Source organism: Xiphophorus couchianus, chromosome 8, assembly GCF_001444195.1.
Source record: "Xiphophorus couchianus chromosome 8, X_couchianus-1.0, whole genome shotgun sequence".
NCBI lineage: Eukaryota > Metazoa > Chordata > Actinopteri > Cyprinodontiformes > Poeciliidae > Xiphophorus > Xiphophorus couchianus.
Genome location: NC_040235.1, coordinates 22,866,383 through 22,887,884, shown reverse-complemented (window position 1 = coordinate 22,887,884; position 21,502 = coordinate 22,866,383). Strand labels below are relative to the sequence as shown.

At 40.2% G+C, this 21,502-nt stretch overlaps 1 protein-coding gene across 4 annotated transcripts; it reads right to left on the bottom strand.

Moving 5' to 3' along the window:
* Window positions 1-5,080: 5,080 nt before the first annotated feature.
* On the bottom strand, window positions 5,081-21,101 carry LOC114149446 (transcription factor TFIIIB component B'' homolog). Of its 4 annotated transcripts, none has more exons than XM_028025311.1 (26): window positions 20,983-21,101; window positions 19,235-19,300; window positions 18,832-19,031; window positions 18,088-18,739; window positions 17,861-17,964; window positions 17,693-17,758; window positions 16,623-16,796; window positions 16,375-16,508; window positions 16,181-16,275; window positions 16,030-16,084; window positions 15,824-15,958; window positions 15,540-15,746; window positions 15,182-15,239; window positions 14,934-15,099; window positions 14,743-14,852; window positions 14,324-14,639; window positions 14,020-14,154; window positions 12,454-12,490; window positions 12,236-12,349; window positions 9,257-12,145; window positions 9,002-9,177; window positions 6,961-7,012; window positions 6,690-6,843; window positions 6,463-6,600; window positions 6,180-6,381; window positions 5,081-6,093 (listed from the first exon to the last, which is right to left on the bottom strand). In XM_028025311.1, exons 3-26 carry the CDS (start codon window positions 19,023-19,025, stop codon window positions 5,989-5,991), a joined length of 6,468 nt encoding a protein of 2,155 aa, XP_027881112.1. In that variant the 5' UTR covers window positions 19,026-19,031; window positions 19,235-19,300; window positions 20,983-21,101; the 3' UTR covers window positions 5,081-5,988. The 4 variants fall into 4 exon arrangements, with proteins under 4 accessions (XP_027881112.1, XP_027881111.1, XP_027881110.1 ...); XM_028025310.1 differs by having other exon boundaries at window positions 20,961-21,086; XM_028025309.1 differs by having other exon boundaries at window positions 20,965-21,086.
* Between the last annotated feature and the right edge of the window lie 401 nt (window positions 21,102-21,502).

Genomic DNA, 21,502 nt, shown 5'->3' with positions numbered 1-21,502 from the left:
AATTCAGCTCGTCGATAAACTACGGTGATCAGACTTCGTGGAGATTTTTCCCCCCTCTTACAAGCGAGTGTAAGGGTTTTGTGCGACACCATTAATTCTGATGTTGACTGTACACGTGAAAATGAGAACCATGACCATTAGTAACCTCGACTGAAACGCCCGGCAGACAAAGGAGGCTTTGAACCTCCAGACAGGTTGCATAAGCTCTCAGGAATCAGGGGCAGAACACGGTACGTCTGCAATGCAGGAAGAAGTTGTCGAACAACAAACCAATGCTACGCTTTGTGGCACAAAACACAACGTTCTTTGTGTCCGTAATTATTTTTTGTCCTCTTTCCAAACACTGAAAACTGCAGAGGAAGAAATCCACGTAATAAGAATTCCCAAATGCTTAAACTTTTTTTCTTCCTTTTTTAACCAAACGTACAAGAATACAGCTGCAGTTGCTGTTTTATTCATGGTTGCAATGCATTGATCATGCCCATGGTGTGGTCTGCAGTGTTTAATGCAGCTTTTGGCCTTCCACACTGAAGGACTCCACCACTGGGTTATTTACGGCCACCCCAAAACAATCGACAGCATTTAAAATGAGTGGGATGCCTTTATTCTGCCTGAAGTTTGCATTTCCCTGTTGATCCAGCATCAGATGAAACGTCCATCTGTTAACAAAACTATTGCCGGCATAACTTTGAATCTCAGAATTGTTATAAAACGTAGTGGATTCACAACGGACTCGCTTCATTAACAAGTCATGCGTTTGAGCTTTGGGGGGGATCAGAACCATGTTTCATAATTCAGCCGTGCTGGTCTGGATTCAATCTCGATGTATAATGAATAGTACATGTACCTCACTCAATAAGTTATATATAAACTCTTTTAATATTAAAGAGTTTTCTTCCTTTAATATTAAAAAACCTGATGACAAATGTTTTGTTTTGGAAACCATATGAAGGTTTTCTTTTTCTCATTGATTACTTTTTAGAGGAAATAATCGTTGATCTGCTTATCAGAACCCTGGTTTTCAGCACAGGAACCTTTTCTCCTCCGTTTGCTTACCTGGCTCCACTCAGCTGAGCCTCCGTTCTGTTCGGGATGTTCGCTCTCTGGGAGCGGGAGGATCCTGCAGCTGACTGGACCGCCGTTCGGGCTGGATCTGCAGACGGAGCAGTTAGCTACTCAACAGAGATCAAAACTATCTTAAGCCTCCATACAAGAGGCTGGAGCACGAAGGATTAGAGTCTCAAACATTACACTCGTTCGTTCAAGCAGCTCTGTAGCGGGAATAATTCAGGCCCATGTATAGAGTACTAGCTGTATAAATCATTATGAATGAATGTAAAAAATTTAACAAATATGGAAGTAAGTCTTGTCACAGTCTTCATATGAAAAACGTACTGTGGATTTCCGTGTGGGGAATGGGAGTTAGATGAACACAGCCAGTTCATTTGTGAATTTACAATAGAGTTGAAGTATTGCGTGATTCATTTGCAGGGTATCCAGCAATTACCGAGAGAGGATCAATGGTACCTTGCATAACTGGCAAAGTCAGCAGGAGTATTTCCTTACTGCCTGGTCACTTTCCAAAAATTGTCTCTGTAAGAGAGATTCAAAAATGGAGATTCATCAGAATCTCAAGTCAGGAAACAAATTATTAATGTTTTTTTTTTTTATGCAGACAGTTCCTAACAAAGTTGAAACCAGAAAAGAAAAAAGGTTGAAATTACAGCTTTACATCCTGGTATTCTCTTCAAAAACATAGCTGGACTGTTGCCTTGATTCCTTCATGCGTGTTTAAGAAATCTTTTGATCTCCCATGGCAACCATGCAGCTGTGCAAAACACCTGGGTGGAGCTAGCGCCACCTTAGAGAACAAAGTTCCTCCTTGGGGTTGCAGTTGCCCTCCCCCCAAAACTCCTTCAGACTAGCCAACAGCAATTAGCAAACACCTAGTGGAGCTGCTGAGCTCATATGAGCCACTTCTCAGTGGAACACTGGTAAAACAAACAAAAAAAACCGTTAGAGCGATATAACTTCTTAAAGGTAGAGTTTCAGAAAGGAATTTCTTTAAGAGACAAAGGCCCAAGTTCAAAGCTTTATGTGTTAAATTTCTTTTAAGTCATAATTTGCGCCATGCCACTGTTGTAAATGCTGGAAAATTTCACTTACATTGGTGAAGTTAGAGCCAAACAAAACGTCACCTGCGTCTAGTCGGAGGATCTTGCATGTTGTCCGTGAAAACACAAGCAAATCCTGGACTCAAATTAAGGCCCTCACTAATGCTGACTGCCGTCCAGTAACCATAAGGTGGGACCTGTGAGGGAAGGGCCTAAAGAACAAGCACCATGTTGGGAGGAAGTCTGACCCACATGCAGAATCACACAGAAACAGAGGTGAGTTTAAGCATTTATTTTAAATATGTACAAAAAGGTAAGAATATTGCAGAAGCTCTCCTCGGTTCAGGTCTGAGGTTCATCTGCAGGAGGAGAGGCAGATTAACGGGAAAAAAAATCTGATGTTGCAGGTTAAATGGGCTTATAGTACCTTGCAGGCTTCTCAGAGGGAGGAAGGGAGTATAGGAACCGGCTGCAGGTGAGCACACAGTTCTGGTTAGGGCTCGAAAACATGAGAGGACCGCTGAGAATCAGAGAGAGAAAAGTGAACCAAACAGAGACGGTGGAGCTAAAAAAACAAACAAACACAGGCGAGTCACATAAATCCTAGCATTTCTCAGAAGAGTCATACACAGACCAGAGGCTACCATGTTTGCGTAATCATCCAGCAGAGAGTGGAGGCCTTGCAGCTCCTTAAATCCTCCCTGGGCTGATGATCCAATGAGCTGCAGGTGTGTGGCTCTGCTGCAGCCAATCAGGAGAGACTCCAACTCGCACAAGCTCCTGAGAAGAAGACGCATTTCAAATGCCACATCTACACATCTTTAGTGAACGTAAGTATTCAGACGAGTAAATAAAATTTGTGGAGTCCAGTTGACGCCGGTAATGTTTGTAAGCTGCTGGGAGAAGAAAAAGAAGATATTCAAATGTTAGGATTTCTCAGACTTGCCTTCATTGCAGTTAAGTTCAAAATGATGCAGAACGCCAACAGATTTGGATTTAAAGTGATATTTTCATCTAACCAGCATGTGCTTTTCCCGATCTGAGTGCTGTGTGGAGCGGAGAGTCCTGATTTGAACCTGGTTAGGCCTTTCTGACTTCCAACACCTGAAGCTCATCCCTCATCCATCAAATATGAACCGTCAGAATACCAGAGGAAGCAAGTGTTGCGTTGCAGAGCTCAGCTTCGATTCACTTTTAAACAAACACAGACGAGCTGAACTCCTGAGCCGCCTGCAGTTATTATTCTGAACTAGTCTCCGAACAAAAGGCCGAGACATTTGTCTCAAAACACTGACAGCAAGGTTTGTCACAAAAGAAAAAAAAGGAAATGGCAGAACTGACGGGACAGTTAAGAGCATTAGGCCTGCACTGACAGCTGCTGTCTTCACTTGCACTGCAGAAGATGATACAAATGACAAGCATGTTTGTGTTTGGAGTTGATAAATTGCTTTTTGCAGAATGTTTAAAAAAAAAAAAAATCCCTTGAAGGGAAATTGTGTGTAGCAACGACTGTTCAGAGCAGCAGGTGGGACATGAAGATAAACTAAAACATATCAGTGTTAAAAAAACAAACAAGCCCAGACTGCCATGAAAGGGATCTAATAGTGTTGAATTTTCTTAAGTGGTTCTGGACCTGAGTGAAGTTGGCCCCCCCACCTTCTTCAAATTAGACAAAATTGGTGTCAATCAACTCGGCTACGTTTGTGCTGGTTTGTGCAGCAAATTTTTTTGTTTGTGCCGCTATCATTTTAAAGATATAAAGAAATGTTTTTAGAGGTCATCAAAGGTCAACCAGCCCCCCACCTTCTTCAAATCAGACGAAATGGGTGTCAATCAACTCGGCTACGTTTGTGCTGGTTTGTGCAGCAAAAATTTTTGTTTGTGCTGCTTCGGTTTTCAAGATATTAAGGAAAGGGTAAAGGTCAAAAGGTCAACCAGCCCCCCCACCTTCTTCAAATCAGACGAAATGGGTGTCAATCAACTCGGCTACATTTGTGCTGGTTTGTGCAGCAAAGATTTTCATTTGTGCAGCTATCATTTTAAAGATATTAAGAGGGCTGGTTGACCTTTGATGACCTCTAAAAACATTTCTTTATATCTTTAAAATGATAGCGGCACAAACAAAAATTTTTGCTGCACAAACCAGCACAAACGTAGCCGAGTTGATTGACACCAATTTTGTCTAATTTGAAGAAGGCGGGGGGGCCAACTTCACTCAGGTTGTTTCTGGCCATTAAAGGGTTTAATTCTACAACTTAATAAATTGTACTGTTGAGCAACTTAGAAATAGTTTAAGAACTTTATCAATAAAAGCAGAGAAAATGCTGGTTGGATATAATTTTATATATTGCCCCCTCCCGCCACACCGTACAGGTGTTTAAGGAGTAGTTAAAACCTTGGAGGGAACACGGGTTTAACTATCTTCTAGAAAAAGAAAAACTTTATTAAATATGTAGTAAGCGTTAATTTCATTAAGTCATAGAGAATTATGAACAGGGTTTCTTCCAATGTAATGCTTCTCTAGATGCAAATTTAAAACATTTCCCAACCATTTGAATGCAAACATTTTTCAAAAGCATAGAAAAAAAAAACACAAAACAAAACAAAATGCTGGGGAAACCAAAAGTATCAGTAAGTTCAATAAATGCTGAAGTGGAGATGTGGCGACATATGGATTGTGGATGTAAATTGGAGTTAGATTTCTGGAACTTTAAATTTCTTCCAAGAGAATGATTTAAATAGAGTCTGGCAACTAAGCTAAGCTGACGTTTTCTCCTCACACTTTTACAAATAACTCCAAGAAATTCCAGATTTTTAAGGGACCCTGTAGCTACATGACATCAAGGTAAGAGCATCAAGTGATTAGAAAAACATATTACAGTGTTGAAGTAGATAACTTATAGATTTCAGCCAGATTTGCCATGTAAATTACCCTTGGCTGACAATAACATAAATAAAACTGACAGTGAAGAGGCTGATAGTTTTATTTAAGACAGAGAAATATTTAGTATTTCAGCGACATTAGAGGGAGTTTGACAGCAGAGAGCAACTACAACTGAAAAGCATATTTCTATTAATTAATTCCATTAAATATTTGTTGCTTATACTAAATCATAAAGCACTTAGATAAGTCACTAAATCTAATAAATCTAAAGCATTCAATTAATATTTTGTGGCAACTGACTTCTGGTTGTTCTAAATTTGTTGCATTGTGCAATCATCTGCACGCCTAAAAAACAAATATTACACACTGGATGTTCAAGTTGCAAACATAAGTAGTTCAAGGTATCAAATATAATATTTTGACGGCTTCTCATCTGTACAAGGTCAGGACACACACAGCTACATATGGAAAACATTGGATCCGGCCTATTTTACAGAATGACATCTTTTGAAGTTCCGACGAACAGAAAATAAAAACATCAACTATATGTATGAGCATATATGCAGACACGGCTTCTTCTTATGCAGTTAAGTTTCTATTCAAAATCAATGACGTTGCCTAAAGTCTGAAAAAGTAAGAACATGGAGAAAAGAGGAAAAATCCCTTCTACTGTACAATATTTACATTTTCACAGCTGGTTGATGAAATTTGATAGCGATGTGTCAGTCAGCTGCCACGTGTTCAGTCTACAGCATTTTGTCGGCCATATTTACACCGTTTCACATTTGTATTTAACAGAATGTTAAAAATCGCATTTCGGTACATCTGTACACATTCAAAGTGCTGGTTAAAGTTCGTGAAATACGTCTGGTAAAAGAACTGAGAAAAAAAAAGTAAAAATAAAATACAACCTTAAATAAACCACTGTAGAAATGATAGAAGAGCGTCAAAACACAAAAAAAAAGTGGAACTATAAGTGCTTTGCAGCTTTTATCCCTCATCAACTTCTGTGAAGATGTCGCTTAGGAAGTACTGCGACACGCTCGTAGGCTCGTTGTCAACAAAGCCGCTCTCCCTTTCCGGGGAAGTTAAAGCCTGCGACAGAGAGCAAACGTTTAGGCTTTATTAAAGCTCATGTTGGAGATCAAAGATGAGCAAACACAAATCTGTATCCTCCTTACCGTAGACCTCAGGCCAATATGCGCACAATCTGCTGCTGCTGCTGTTTGACTGGGAATATTAGAATTTGATGCGGAGGCTGTAGGTTTTGAAGATGTCTGTTCTGCTTTGGTTGGAGTTTTCTTCTGATTTCTCTTACTTGCTGCTTTCCTACACTTGGAACTCCTCGTTTCAGCAACGCTCGCCTCGGAAACTTTGGCTTTCCTGTGACATATAAAAAATAAAGTTAAACTAAAAGTGTCTACCTTGACAATCTGGAGAATTACTCCCGATTTTCTTCCTCACCTGCTGAGAAGAGTTTCCTTGTCGCCTAAATCATCACCGGCTTTTTCATTCGGCCCAGCGATGGAGTTCTTGAAGACTTTAGGTTCAACAGAAACTTTTGGATGGTTTTCTTCTGCTTTCAAACTCACCTCAGAAACACTGCAAAGGGACAAGAAATGTGTGTGTGTGTGGGATCAGAAATGAAACTAAACATCCCAAATTTCCCTGAATGGAGAGCCGGTACGAACCTCGGCTGCTGTCCCGATGCACCTGCTGCGGGACAATAAGAGAGGTTCTGGGCTCCACTCACTCCCACTTCCCCTGCTGAGGGGACCGGGATCTCCGTCAGGGAGAGGATGAAAAAGGGCTCATCTGGATCTGAAGGCACTTGCTCTGGCAGTACTGAGAGGGAGCGAGGCATAATTCAGTCAAAAAAAAACCACAAAACAAAAAACAGGAAAGAGAAAGCAAACCTCAAACAAAACGACAAGAGTGGGAGAAAATCTCTGATCGACTTACTCTGAGACAGGAGCGGATCTCTCTGAATCGCCTCGGCTCTTGATGTTTCATGCTGGGATTAAAGGAATCAAAGGGAGAAAAATTGAGGGGAAAGTAACAGCGTCTTTTTGTGTAGTACAATCAAAGTGACGACACTCAGTACTACAAAGCACGAGTTCTCAGACTTATTTAGTCAAAGGTTGTTCTACAGTCTTTGGGAAAATATTTCTCACCCTTTGTGCTTTCCACATTTTGAGTTTGTCAAGTAGAACAAAGAAAAACTCAAACTTATTTTATTAGCGATTTGTTTTTTTGTTTTTTTCTTGATCTACAAAAATTTTATTTTTACCGCTGGATTATATTGGGATCAATTACCCGCTTACAAATTAGATCAGTGGTCCCCAAACCCTGGGCCGGTACCGGTCCGTGGACCAATTGGTACCGGGCCGCACAAGAAATAATTAAATATTTCTGTTTTATGAAATATTTGAGCCTGGAGGATCTTTTATTTTGAAAATCCTTTAACTGGATTCTCTCGGTTACGTCTTGCGCGCCAACATTGAGCCAACAAGTAACAAAGTGAGTCAGAAACAGATCAGATTCTTTGGAAAGTTTCTTTACGAAGGGAAAAAGGCCCAGAGAAGAGACAGGATAATGGATTTATCCCGGTAGGTGATTCCCACATTCCAAGCTCTGCATGATACGGTGACCGGATGTTAATGAGGGAATGAAGCTTCAAACTGCTTTGCTACTTAGAGACCATGAATACCCTGTGCATCACTTCAGGAGTTATTGTCTCTCTTCACTCCCAGATGGGATCGTCTGGTTGCAGAGAAACAAGCTCAGGGCTCCCATTAGTCGTTATCATGAGTTAAAATTTTCACGAAAGTAAAATGTTCGTTTTTGTGGGGCATCTGTATCTTATTTTGAAGGGATATGTAAACGTTACCATAGCGACCAGAGTCAGAGCGTTAGGGCGGTGGTCGAGACGAGAGGAGTGGAGCTTGTGAGTTTTAGGTCTGGTTCACACGATTTAAGGAATGTCGGCCGATTTTCTAAACCTCAGTGACCACAGAGCCGATAAAAGTCCAACAGGTTCGATCGGTTCGTGAGTCCAGCCACACGGCAGGAGCAACACACCACAACACGAACCGATTCCAGAGGAAAATCCAGAAAAACCCCCAACATGCCATACAGGAATTTAGAATAATCAAACACGGATGACGATGTAGAAGCAGCAGTGATAGTTTGTGGCTCATTTTAAGCGATAAAAGACGCAAAAAGAAAAGGCGTTTGATAAAAGACGGCGGGATCAGCAGCTCTATTTGCTGCTCTATGATTTGGAGGTGAGTTATGTTTTTTCGTAGTTAACATTTTTAACTGGATAAACATAACCACATATAATAAACATGTCTAAAAATGGCCTCTACATATTGTAATAAACATTTCCACATATCACCTCCGATGTCCACCGGACTCTCAGTTGCCATGTCAACTGTTAAGAATTCCCCTCCGTTCTTACATCACCGCGCTTTCTGATTGGCTACCTGTCACATTCAACAGGCTGCGTTCTCGCTCCCAGTCAGGAAAAACCCCACAGGCTGCGATAATCGGGCCAAGACAATGTTGAATATGCCCAATTTTAGATCGGGCATATTCAACACACCACCACGTAACACACCACACACTGCAGGACGTTGTAAGATTGTCGTAAAGGGAAAATCGGGCCGCAGCAAAATTGCCAAGTCTTGACCGGTCCGCGGCATTAAAACGGTTGGGGACCACTGAATTAGAGGACTTCAAAAAGCCAAATTAGTTGCACTGTATTATATTAAGGGTTGGCAAGGTAAATGGATTGAAACACAATTGTACACAAGACGTTTTGAATAATAATTTTTAAAAAGACAAAAAAAACCCCACACCTTTCACTTAGGTTACAAGAAGCAAGGTACATTTGCCAGTAGAAGAAATTGCTGTAATATTGTCATTTAGCTTTATTTAAAAAAAAGAAATAAAAAAACATTGTTGCGAAAGAATCTTGTTAATAAAGAAGCATATTTACCCCATAAGAAGATTGTGGTTTAACACAACTATGAGAAGAACGAGAATCAATTGAACTTGAGTCCTTTTCACTTGATTTCTCAATGACTCCTTTTTCTGGATCATCCGCTTTAAGTTCACGTACAGATTTCTTGATTTCCCTGGAGGCACCAAAAGCTTGCGAAGTACTGTCGGAGTCTGTAGAAAAGAAAAATGGTTTAAATCCCATTAGTTATGAAAGCCAAACCAGTCAGGATTGCTTAGAGAACCGTGAAACCTGTTTCCGTTGGTTTTGTGTTTTCAGCTGGCTGGGTTTGCCGAAGACGTCCGCTGCAGCGCAGACTGGGTTTCGGTTTAACAGCCAAGTTGCAATCTCCAGATGGAAGACAGTCAGAGTTTGCTGGGTCTTTATCTGACATTTTGTCCTTAGTTGATTCCAGCGGTTGCTCCAATGCAACAGACGACATCCCTTTACTCTGGTCTTCAAGAGGTCTACTGTGATCATCTGACTGAAGACTTCTGACTGCAACTCTACAGGTTTTTTCTAAATTGGGTTTGGGTTTGACTTTGGAAAAGCGCTGCCTTCGTTGAGGCGTTGTTTTTTCTGTAACGGCTAAACTTGAAACTTCAACATTTGTTAGTACTTTTTCCTCAGTTTCTCTATTTTGCTCAGAGGCTGGGCTTTGAGGTCTTCTTACAGCCTGCGTAGTTGTTGAGTTTCCTGTGTTTAATTTGTCACCCGTTTGATCACTGGCGGATGCAGCACAAGGTTCCGTCTGATCTCGGGCTGAACTGAAAATCTTTGAATTGCTGGTTATTGCTGATTTAATTGTTTGTGAAACATTCATGCTCTCACTTGGTCCACCTTGAGCTGTCAGGTTTGCATCTGTGAACTCAGAATACTTCTCTTTTTTTGCGATTGTCTGCTGTGCACCGAGTTGGGGTTGGACTTCAGATTTGTCATCAGCTTTGGACCTTACAGGTCTTGAGGTCTGTGATAAATTTGGTTTAGGCTTTTGTGATCGACTCCGTTTGACCAGCTGAGCAGATGGCACTTTATCCTCCTTCTGATTGACTTGTAACTCTTTAGAGGGTGCAAAGCAAGCTGAAAAGTTGCTTCTTTCTAGATCTGCTCCTGAATTCAGGTTTGACCCTTGACCAAACTGTGGTTCTTTAACTGTTGGGTTTTTATTGCTGAAGGTTGAAGATGTTGCACCCATGAGGTTTTCACTGGATGTTGACTGAGGATTGGCGTCAAAGTTTTGCTTCTTTGCTTCAGAAAGTGTCTTTTTCATTTCTGAAGATTGAGAGGTAACAGGTGGAGTTAATTCCATCACAAGATTATTATTTTCACTTTGTTTGTCCAAAGACGGGCCGCATGTTGGGTCTGGGTCCGGTTCAGGATTTGCGTGCTTCTCTGACTGGCTTTCTGATGTTCGAGGTTTCAGCTTTGAAGCTCTGGATGCTTGAGAAATGTTAGGTCTAAGTCTGATTTTTGATATTCGATTTCTCCTCAGCTGTTCAGAAGTTGTATTTTCCCCGTCAGGTTTGCAGACGGCTGACTCTTCCTCAGGTCTTACAGACACAGCAGATTGACCGCATCGGTCTTGGTCAGAATCAAAGTTTGTTCGGCTAACATGTGATGTCATCGCACTACTGCAACTAATTTCACTCGTTTCATCGAGAGAATCCGAAGCTTTATCTGTGGACTTGAAAGTCGAACATGATTCGATGCTGGTTTGCTTTTGACCTTGGTCAACTGGACGATGTTCCCTGTCAACATGAATAACAACCTCAGTAGGTGCAGGTTTGTTTGTAACCTGCTTTGCTGTCGATTCATGAATGGAGTCCGAAGCCAGTATTGGGTCCAACCTTGAAGCACAGTCAGTGTCTTCCAAGTGAATCCGTGTCGACTCTATAGAACTTTTCATTGCTGTGTCTTCTGTGGCTTGAGGTTTAGTTATCTTACCTCTTGAAGTCTGAGTTAGATTTGGTTTGGGTTTAACCTTCTGCAAATTGCTCCTTCTCAACTGAGCAGATGTAACATTACTCTCTTGTTTATTAGCTGGTTTGTTTTCTATAGGAGAGACTGAAGTAGCAGGACTACAACTATGTTCTGGGGCTGCAGCTAATTCTACATTTGATTTATATTCAGCTTGTGTTTCTGGACTAGAAAGAACCTGAAGAGTATTCTGACATTCTGCTTGAGGGGACACATCAACATTTCTCGACAAGAAACTGGTAGACTGGGTTTCCACATCCAGTATGGTTTGCTTTTGGGATTCTGAGTTTGACGTAGTAAGTGGGTCTGTCTTTACAGTCTCTTTACTGATCTGAGATTTATTCATTGCAGTTCTTGACATTTGCGGAAGGTTGGGTTTGATTTTTGACAACCTACTCCTTCTAGGTGCAGACACACCCATACTCTTTTGATTTTCAGGTAAATCTTTTTCAGCAGGAAGATGTTTGCTGCTGCTGTCTTGGATTGAGTCTGAAGGCGTGCATGGCTCTGGTACAATATGCGTAAGTTCTGACTTAGATTCCAAAGAGCTGCTTAAATCAGACTCGACAGTTCTGTCATGAGGTGCAACACTTACATCTTTACGATTGGGTGAGTTTGTACCTCTGGGAACCTCATTCCCGCTACATTCAACCTGGGATAAAGACATGGAGCAACCTTGTGTGATCGAGGAACTCCCAGATTTCTCTTCTGTTAGCTGAACATCCTTAGGAGAATCACCATCTTCTAACAATGCTTCATTAGAGTCTGCTCTCTTTGGGGATGCTTCAACAGCAAGAACCGAGTGCCTCTCTTCAGCCTCCATTTTTTTGGAAATCTCCATTTGGATTGTTGGAGGTGCGGTCCTTGAAGATCGCCCAAGGTTTGGCTTAGGCTTCACTTTAGAAAAGCGCGCCACCTTGGTTGACGGAGAATTGCCATTTGAGCTCTGTGCAGTCTTTAGCTCGTCACATGTTGGTTCAATGGTTTTAACATGAAATATGTCGCTATGACTCATTTCTAGGTTTCCTGAGTCCACACTGGCAACAGTTTCTGAAATTTCTCCACCTGTCTGAGAACATGCAGCAGACAAAGGACTTTGCGGTTGTGCATCAGCCACAATCTGTTCATCCAAGTGGTCTGATTTTTCCCCATCCGTTGCCATTCCTGAAATTAAACGTTGTATACATTAACTCAACTTAAATAAAGCAAAATCCAAACATAAATGAGGGATTTAGTGGTTTCTGATGCTCCTACCTGATGTGGAGGCTTGTGTAGTCACTTCTCCCTGTGTTGACATAGAGACGTGACTAACCTTGCCGATGGTCAAGAGGGTTTGAGCGGCCTCATTATAGCTGTCATCCTGAGATACTGAGTGTTTTAAAGAAAACAACAAACAAAAGCATAAATGAGTCTCTAAAACCATGCTGCACTTCTATTCAAGAGAGGCTTCAAAGAATGAACTCATAACATACATTCTGTTTGTTCTGAGGTAATAATGTCGATAACATCCTGCAACAGAAAAACAAAAAGATTTAAATGTCAACAGAAAAAAAAGAAATACTTAAGACACACAAAACATGCACAATTGCCCCAGTTACACTTCTTCATAATCTTTACAACAGTACACAGTCCTTTACAAATGTACTCATGCTCTTTGATCTTCTTGAGAATGTCGCTTTACAATCACAAACATGTTTAAAAACTGTGCACAAATTTCCATCTCCATCTCACAGTTATGCAGCAAATACCTCTACAAGGAACTGTAAGCTATAAATCTAACACATTGCTAAATATGCATGTTATTTGACTTTCAAGACAATACTACATTTAATTTATGTCAAAACTATCTGTTTTAATTGGAATGCACTTGTATAAAAATTTTGGGTCGATATTGAGATGTGATTTTAGAATTACTGTTATGGCGGATAGTATATCATCAATCACTGTCAAATGGCCGACTTCCTCCCCTCACTCGCCCAAAGAAAATATCAACAAGATGGAAATGAATATCGGTTGTCAATACTGGTGTGGTTTTAATCATGGGACAATACGATATGTTAAAAAGTGACAAACATCAGCAAGTACCGATGTTTGTGCCGATACATCGGGCAACCCTGCGTTTTATTTCTATGAACCACATTATGGAACGCCAAAACACCACAACAGGATATTGCCAGTCTATTATAATTAGGTCCTTATTTCTTTGTGCATTGGCTCTATTATTTTAGCTCAACATAAATATTTTTCTTTTAATTAGTTATTAGAATGTAAAACATTGCTTGGGCTGCGTATTTTCATGGCATTTTCAAAACATTCATAAAAACACTTTTGTCTTTTTTAGTGAATCTGCATGAGGTATTTCTGGTTCATTATGAGTTTGGCAGCGCCCCCTGCTGTACAGGTATCCACACTACCCACAAGACACAAATCTACCTCCAGCGTGAAAAATAGTGAAAAACTCAAGTGAACAAAAATAAAAAGACAGCATGGCTTGTAAAACAAGATTTGTGACTCGCACAAGCAGTTTTGCATAGTTAAATTCACTTACTTGTGTCTGTGTTAAGCAAAAAAAACACATTTTTTAAATGTGTCTGTGTGAAGATTTTAATGTAGGTGTTCAAACTGGTTTTGTTTGAGATGTGATGGACTTTTAGTTTTTGTGACTAAAAGTATTACCTGTACGGGTTCTTTAGTACCGAGTCACAGATACTAAGAATCTGTGATTCTTTAGTACGGGTTTGTACCTCAATACATGTTGTGGTACAAATACAAAATACAAAGACAGTTTTTTTTCTATCATTTAAAACTTAATGTGTTACAGGTCAAAGTATTTCACAAAACAGCTAAAGTACTGCAGTAATAACTCATGGAAAACAAAGCAAATCCATGACCTTAAAGCGTAAACAAATAATACATTGGAATAAATTTTATCTAAACTGAACATCTAAGGTTGGACTCGAGAAAGAATAAATTCAACACAAGGTGTAACTGGGGATTAAGATTTAACACACACTACGATTTAATCGTACGTGACTTACAACCAGCAGGTCCAACTGATGATCACATGTTTCTGCAGTGCTTGTCTCATACTGTGTCTGATGGCAAGATGAATCGGGACACAGTGCATCTTGGGAGATGCCCAGCATATCGGGCATACTGGCCAAAATATCAAGCTAATTATAGGAAGGGGAGGGGCCAAGAGTGGAGGGTTTAAAATATGTAAAGTAAAATATGAAAAAAAGAGGGGGAAAAAATAGTTGAAACACAAACAATGTTTGGAGGAGAAATGAAAATGAATGATGTGTCTCGGCGGCGTTTAAGTGGGGATTTTCTGCTTCCTACCTCGGCCATAGGGTCATCCACTTCTGAAATCACAGCATTCAGCGAGTGCAGGCCAGAAGACATGATGCCTTTACCGGAGCTGCAACCTGCATCTTCTTCGTCTTCGTCGTCGCTGAAGTCTGGCTTGGAGGATCTGAGAGTAACCAGTTTGGATTTCTTGGGTTTTTGGTCTGATTGCGGCTTCAGTGATTTGCCTCTTTTCAGAGCACCTTTGGCTTTGGACTTTGAGGCTGAAGAAGTTTCAGTTTCAGAGGAATGTAATTCATCTTTGCTAGGATAAGCAAAGGCCAGATTGGGTTTGGGGATTCTTCCATATCTACAAATCAAATGGACAAAAGTAAGTTGTACTCTAAATAACTTGGGGATTAGAAATTAATCAGTTGGGGTCCTCTGTCATTTATTTTGGCAAAAGACTTTACCTCGTGGGTCCTTGATGCTTTACCGTTTCCTCTTCCTCTTCAGAAGAAATGTCATCTCCAGAAAACTTTTCCCTACTGGTTTTGCGTGCATTTGATTCATTTTTATTCACCTAAAATATAAACAGGCTTTAAATAAGAAAAAAATTACAACATAAAGAACATTTTGATGGCTCAAAATAAAAATTAATAACCTGTTCTTCACTCGCATTCTTATCCCCTTTATCTGACTGGGTTTCTTCACTTTTCCCCTTTTTGCCTCGCATCAGGCCCAAAGGCAGGAGTGGTTTTGGTGCTCCAGCTCGTGAGAGCTTGGCTGGATGGATAACCGGATCCTTCGTTGTGTTTACGTTTGGAGTCCTAAATGTTAGAGCAAACAAAAAAGTTTCAATTTCAATTTCTTTCAAACAGTGTTGCATTCAAACCTACTGCGCAGCATTACATTTCTGAATCGGTGTGGCTCTCAGGAAGTGCTGGCTCCGAGTCTTCGGGTACGTCACCTGAAAAAACATAAAAGAAGAATCAAAACATCAAAGGGACATTTCGAACATTTATTAACAAATACACCTTTTGAGTACAAGAGAACAGGCAAAAAACAAAAAGAAATCAGCTGGTTATCCAAAACCAGCTGGTTTTACTTTTGAAAAACAGTGTACAATATTATCTTTTTTATAATACTCTTAATTCTGAAGTGAAATCCTTTTTCAACTACAAAATCTCCGACTGGTCCATCTCTAATATTAATTGGTCATAATGGAACAAACATAGAAAAACAAGAGTCAGATTTTTCCATTTAAGACCTGTTTTGTTTTTCTTCTCATTCGTTTCCTCAGGCGAGGCCTCCCCGTTTTTCCTTTTGCGTTTTTTCTTTGGCTCAGAAGCAGGAGTTTCCCCTTCGTTACACTGGTCCTCGTTCTCTTTCTCCAAGTCGGGAATTTCGTCGTCCTCCTCCTTCTCCTCCTGCTCCTCTTCCTCCATGTCACTCAGACTCTTTGCCGATTTCTTGCCTGCAAATAAAAGCAAAGATTTAGAAATGAGACAAACCTATGAAACACTTTTTTAAAAAGTCTGAGGAGTATATTACCCTTTGGCCTCGTTCTGGCTTTCCTTTTGTTGTTCTTCCCAACGAGTGACTTGAGTTTCTTCTTCTCTCTCTGAAACTCCATAATTTTCTCCAGCAGCTTAGAAAAGTATTCTATATCCAGTTTTCGCCTCTCTCCTAAGAAGCAAACATCCCATTAAATTACATTCACCAATCATGACTTACCTACTGTCACTATAAGCACTTACTAAAAGCTTTGTCGATCCTCCAGGAGTTTTGTCGCTCTTCTTTTTTGAACTTGTTCTGAAAAATATATATATGTTTGTACATTTAGATCACCTGTGAATTGCCTCTTTATGTCTTGTAAATACACATATTACAAGTAGTCAATAATCCTACTTTTATTTCTGATCGAGCTCTGTGTGGAAACAGTTGGCAAATCATGGAGAAGTCTGTCCCCACCATGCTGACTGCCAGGTAGAACATGTCAGTTTCTGAGGAAAACCAAACACAACAAAGATATGTCAAAAATGAAGTAAAGCACATTACAGCCATGCAAAAAAAATTTAGACAACAATCTGTGTCGGTTGAACCTTCAATCGACCAGGGTTTGGAGTAATTTGACTTCCTGAAGCTTGCATAAGTTGTCGTGGAGCCTCTTTCAAAGATGGGGTCTCTGTCGGACGCTGGGTTCGGCCCTTTGGCTCGCTGGACTTCCACCGTTAAGCTGAGAGGAGGTTTGATAAATCACAAAAGAAAAAAGAAAAAAAACAAACAATCAAACATCACTTGATTGCAAAATAAAGAGGGATCATAACGCACTGTGAGGAACTCTGCTTACCTCTCTTCATCAATGATCAGCGAGCCGTCTTCTGCTACTTTGAGCTGAGGAACCATGACAGATTCTTCTTGGTCTTCCTCTGCCGCAGCGTCTTCTTCCTCCTCCTCCACCTCTTCTTCTCTGGTATTCACTTTGGCAGGGGTGACCTCAGGTACCGGAGGTCGCTCCGTTGGTCTTTAGGAGTTGGGAAACATAATGTGCGTTGGAATAAAACAACATTTAAGAGACAGTGTGCAGCCCACTGCTATGACCTGCAGATGTGTATTTCAGGCAAAAATGTGCAACTTTATCCAAAATATTCCTTCATTTAGTGTCATTTAGCTTGAAGTGAAAAGCAAACTTGACACGGTGCGCTCAGAGCATTTCTGGATGAAGGGTATTACAGGCGGTCAAAGTTCAAGCTTACCAGATTTCATGCACAATAAGCACCACCAGAGGATGCTCACAAGTCATTTCTTTCACATTTTCATTTCCATGCTAGCTTTGCATAAAAAATATGATATTAGACGCAAGTTATATTCATTTTGTACCTAAAGTCATTTCCTATAGAGCTCATCTTCAGATAAATTTGTGTTAATAATTCTATAAAGTCTCGCTGCTGTTGAACGCCTCTGGTCTTATGGCATCAAGGTGCAGTTAGCCTGAAGTGCAAAACAATAAAGCTAAATTCTAGCAGACCACACTGACACCTGGTGGCCAGCTAAAGCCATAGCAACCTAAAGAGCAAGTATTTTAGTCTTCAAAAAGGACTATTCTAAATCTCTAAATGGTTTACTCTTTTTTTTATATAAATTAACACTTAAATTGTTTTATTAAGCTGAATCTCAAAAGAGCTAACACTTGTTAACATTTCAATTTTTCACGAGAAGTGTAATTAAACTCTAAGACGTTTGCTAGACTGAAGGAGTCAAGCAAACATCTGATATTGCCATTGGTATTCTAAGTTACATCAAATTAAGATTAAGTAAGCAGCTCTCATTTATGGAGTCATCTTAAGAAGCGTTTTTGCTGAATGTTCTCCATCTATAAAACCACGGTAAGGCCATCAAGTATAAATGAGACAAACGCACTCTTCTCTTCTTGGTGAAGGTGGGATCATCGTCTCGGTCTCCTCATGGTGTTCTTCCAAACTGGATCTGAAAAGATTGACAAATCAGTTTTTAAAAACGCAGCTTCATTCACAATCGCGAAATATCATCTCAGAGATGCTGACCTGGAGAAAATGTCAAGAAACGTACCTCATGGGATTGGACTCAGGGAGGTAATGGATGAGGTCTCTCATGGTCATTTTTGTTGGGTCTAAAATGTACTCCTTTCGACGTACTTTAGCTCTTTTGAGATTCTGCAACACAAAATTATGCCGTATTTTATTTATATCCAGTAATGCCGGTGTTGACAGCAATAAGAAAAATGTACTGAAGGTAAATGTCTTGTATGCTGAGAATATGAATAATCCTGAGCTAACCGTTTCTTTGCAGCGCTCCTGCCTCAGCAGCTCTCTCAGCCTCTGAGCCTTTAACATCCTCTGTACGTCTGACGGGTCATTCAGGAGTCTGCTCAGGGACATCACTGATGGGGTCATTGAAGTTACATTTTTTGATGATATGAGAGTCTTTGCTTTCTCTGATATTTCTGTAGCTTCCTTATCTGGTATAGAAGGCGGCACTCTGTCGTGTGCTCTTGAATGAACTTCCTTGGCCTGACTGGTTGAAGTGTTTTCCAGTTGTTTGCTGCGGTCTGCCGGCAGATGGGTTGGCTTTGGCGAGTCCTCAGACGGAGAATCAGACGAAGGTCCTGGTTTCTCAGAGGAGACGGGGCCGACTTTTGATTGTATTTTGTGCTGCTTTGCATCTTCAGAGAGTCTTCTTCGCCTCGGGGACTGGAGTCCTCGAGGGGCTGCCGTTTTCGCCGGTTGACTAGATGTCAACGGCTTTTCTAGGTCTGACCCACACACGCCGTCGCCTGAAGGCGCGGTGACTGCTTTGATGGGGGATTTTGGTGTCCGGGAGATGGCCAGAGGCCGTCCAGGAGCCACCTTGGGCTTGATGGAGAAGCGCTTCCGTCTCTGGACTGATGCCGAGGAGCTGGAGCCTTCCCCGTTCTGGTCATTGCCATCGCTAAACAAATATTTGAAGAGTTAGTTTGGCTGTTCAACGTAAAAGAAAGAGCTAGGGCTACTCGAGTAGCTTCAGTCGACTATCCCACTCACCCTGTACTGGGAGCCTTTTCTGATGGGGTCACGTCAGAGTTGCTTGCTAGAGAAGCGTTATTGCTCTCGTTTGGTTCCTTTTGGGTCTGACTTGTCTCCTGGCTTGCTGCTGGGGTCTCTTGAGGCGTTCCTGCTGCTGTTCTCCCGACCGTGCCGACATTGGGGCGAACACTGAATCTCGACCGACGAAACATTTTAACCTGAAGACCAGAGATTAAGAAGCAGCACAGTTAAACCTGCAAGACCAACTTATCCAGAGATAGCAAGTCATTATTTAACAACTACTTTGAACGTCTTTAACACAGACATTTAAAGAGGAATTTGCTTAGCTTACATATTTCAAATATATTCACTCAACCACAATTTACAATTTTATATTTAATGAATCACATGTATATCCTACCACAAAGCGACATCCTTAGCTAGGAAATTCCAAGTCCAGAGTTACATGTTCATCAGTTCTCCCAACCTGATGACAAAATAAAATCAGGATCAGTTAATAAGCACTACATCCTCACATACTCTCAGCTACAGCTGTGATAAAGTAGTTTATCGTGCTATTCTTTGCCTTTTCTGCCTTTTATCATTGTAATTTCAATCAAACATCCACAAGATCATACACTTTTTTTATTGACTAGCTATAATAATCATCAAGTAACATAAAGAAGGGATTCATAAGTACATAGATTGCCTTGAAAAAATATTCATATCCCCTTGAACATTTTCCCCCCATTCTGTCATATTACATCACAAACCTTCAGTGCATTTTATTGGGAATTTATGCGATGGAGTCACAACACAATGTAGCACATAATTGTGAAGTGGAAAGAACAGCTTATACGGTTTTCAAAATATTTAAGAAATAAAAATCTAAAGAAAAACTGCTTTCATTTGATACTGATAAATCAAACCCTAAAGCAACCATTTCAATTCACAGCACGTCTTTGCATAAATCAATTAAATATTAGTTTAATTTACGAAAGAGTGCTGCAGTTTCCACAACACATGTGGAATATTTATTGGGGAACCAATAAATATGCAAGATGTGCTGTTCTGATCAGATGATAACAAAACTGAGCTTTGTGGTCTATAAACACCATGTAAACTAACATTGCACATCTTCCTTAACAGGCCATGCCTTGAGTGAAAGATGGTGGTGGGAGCATCATGCTATGGAGACGATTTTCTTCACTGCTTCACTGAGAGTTGATGAGAATATGGGGGTAAATAAACATACAGCCAGATCAACAAAACTGTTCCTTCAGTTATTTGTCATGCTAGTGTCCTACTCAAATTCTGGATTTGAATCCCACTGAAATTATAAAGCATGACCAAAATCTATTTCACATAGGCAGACTACCCACTTACACTGAAATGCTACGTAATTTTGCGGAAAGAATTGGCAAAAATTACAGTCTAAAAGCAATCAATTTTCATAGCAATTAATTGTTTTTCCTTTGACTTAACATTTATGCACAACTTTCTTTTTATTGTTGATCTACTACCAATAAAAGGCTATGGCTGTAATTAAATAAAAGGTGAAATCAAATGGCTATGAATACGTTTGCAAGGTTATGTGTAAAAGATTTATTTGTTTTGAAAAGTTAGCGCAATTTAGTTTGATTATTTAAAAGTTTCGCTGCAGTAAACATGTACATCTGTTGCCCGGAAACCAAGAAACAGTTAAAACAGGAAGAGCAGAGCTTCGTAAGACATATTTTGTACAGCCAGCTTACAGCAATAAAACACTATTTTTATTGCAACAAATAATCAAAACTTGTCCAACTTCCGCACCAAGACTAAGAATGTTTTGACTATAATCTACTGCTCTTCCCGGCTAAGTCTCAGCTGTTCTGTTAACTGTCGCGGCCACATTGGACAGCGTTTAGGGTTGATGTCAACATAAGTCCGCTAAATAATTGACCACACCTTTGTGCAAAAACGACTCTTCTTTAACGCGCCAAATAAAGCGCACTTTTTCATGGCAAGTAGAAAAGTGCACAAGGCAGCGTTAACACCCCATAACAATGCTTCAGTGTGGCAGCCTGTCTGGGATATAGCTTCATGTTATCACAGTAGTGTGATCATTATTATTATTATTATTATTATTACGACCGTAATAATCTCACCGACATTTTCGTAGCAACATACCTGTTCCACAGTATCCCGTTTTCTTGAATAAGCAAGCCGCAATGTATCGAAGAAAAGAAACGGTTAGCGGATCCCGTGCTGTTACTAGTCCGCCATGTTTTTGTTTTTTTCATGACGTAAATTCTCTCAGTGAAAAGATTTGTGGGAAACGTAGTCTCGCGATACAACAGTTTGGCTGAAGCAATATGAGAGAAGCCACGAGCTTGTTTTTCTGAGGTCTTTTGAACACGTCTTTGAAGCTGTTTTAGGAGTTCTAAGCATTTCCTGAGTAAAATATGACAAAAAGGAATAATGATTAAAAAATAATAATCAATGTGTGGAGAATAAGAACGTTCTGCTAATTCATATAGTGAATATAGGGAGGAGGGGGATATTATAAAGATTTGAGATGTATACATTATGCTAAGTTTGCTGTAGCAATATACATCACTGTAAAATATGAGGTTTGACCATTACTATTTCATAATATAATTCTTGATTGTTTCATTGCAAATGAAAAAACTGTGATTCCGATGTTTTC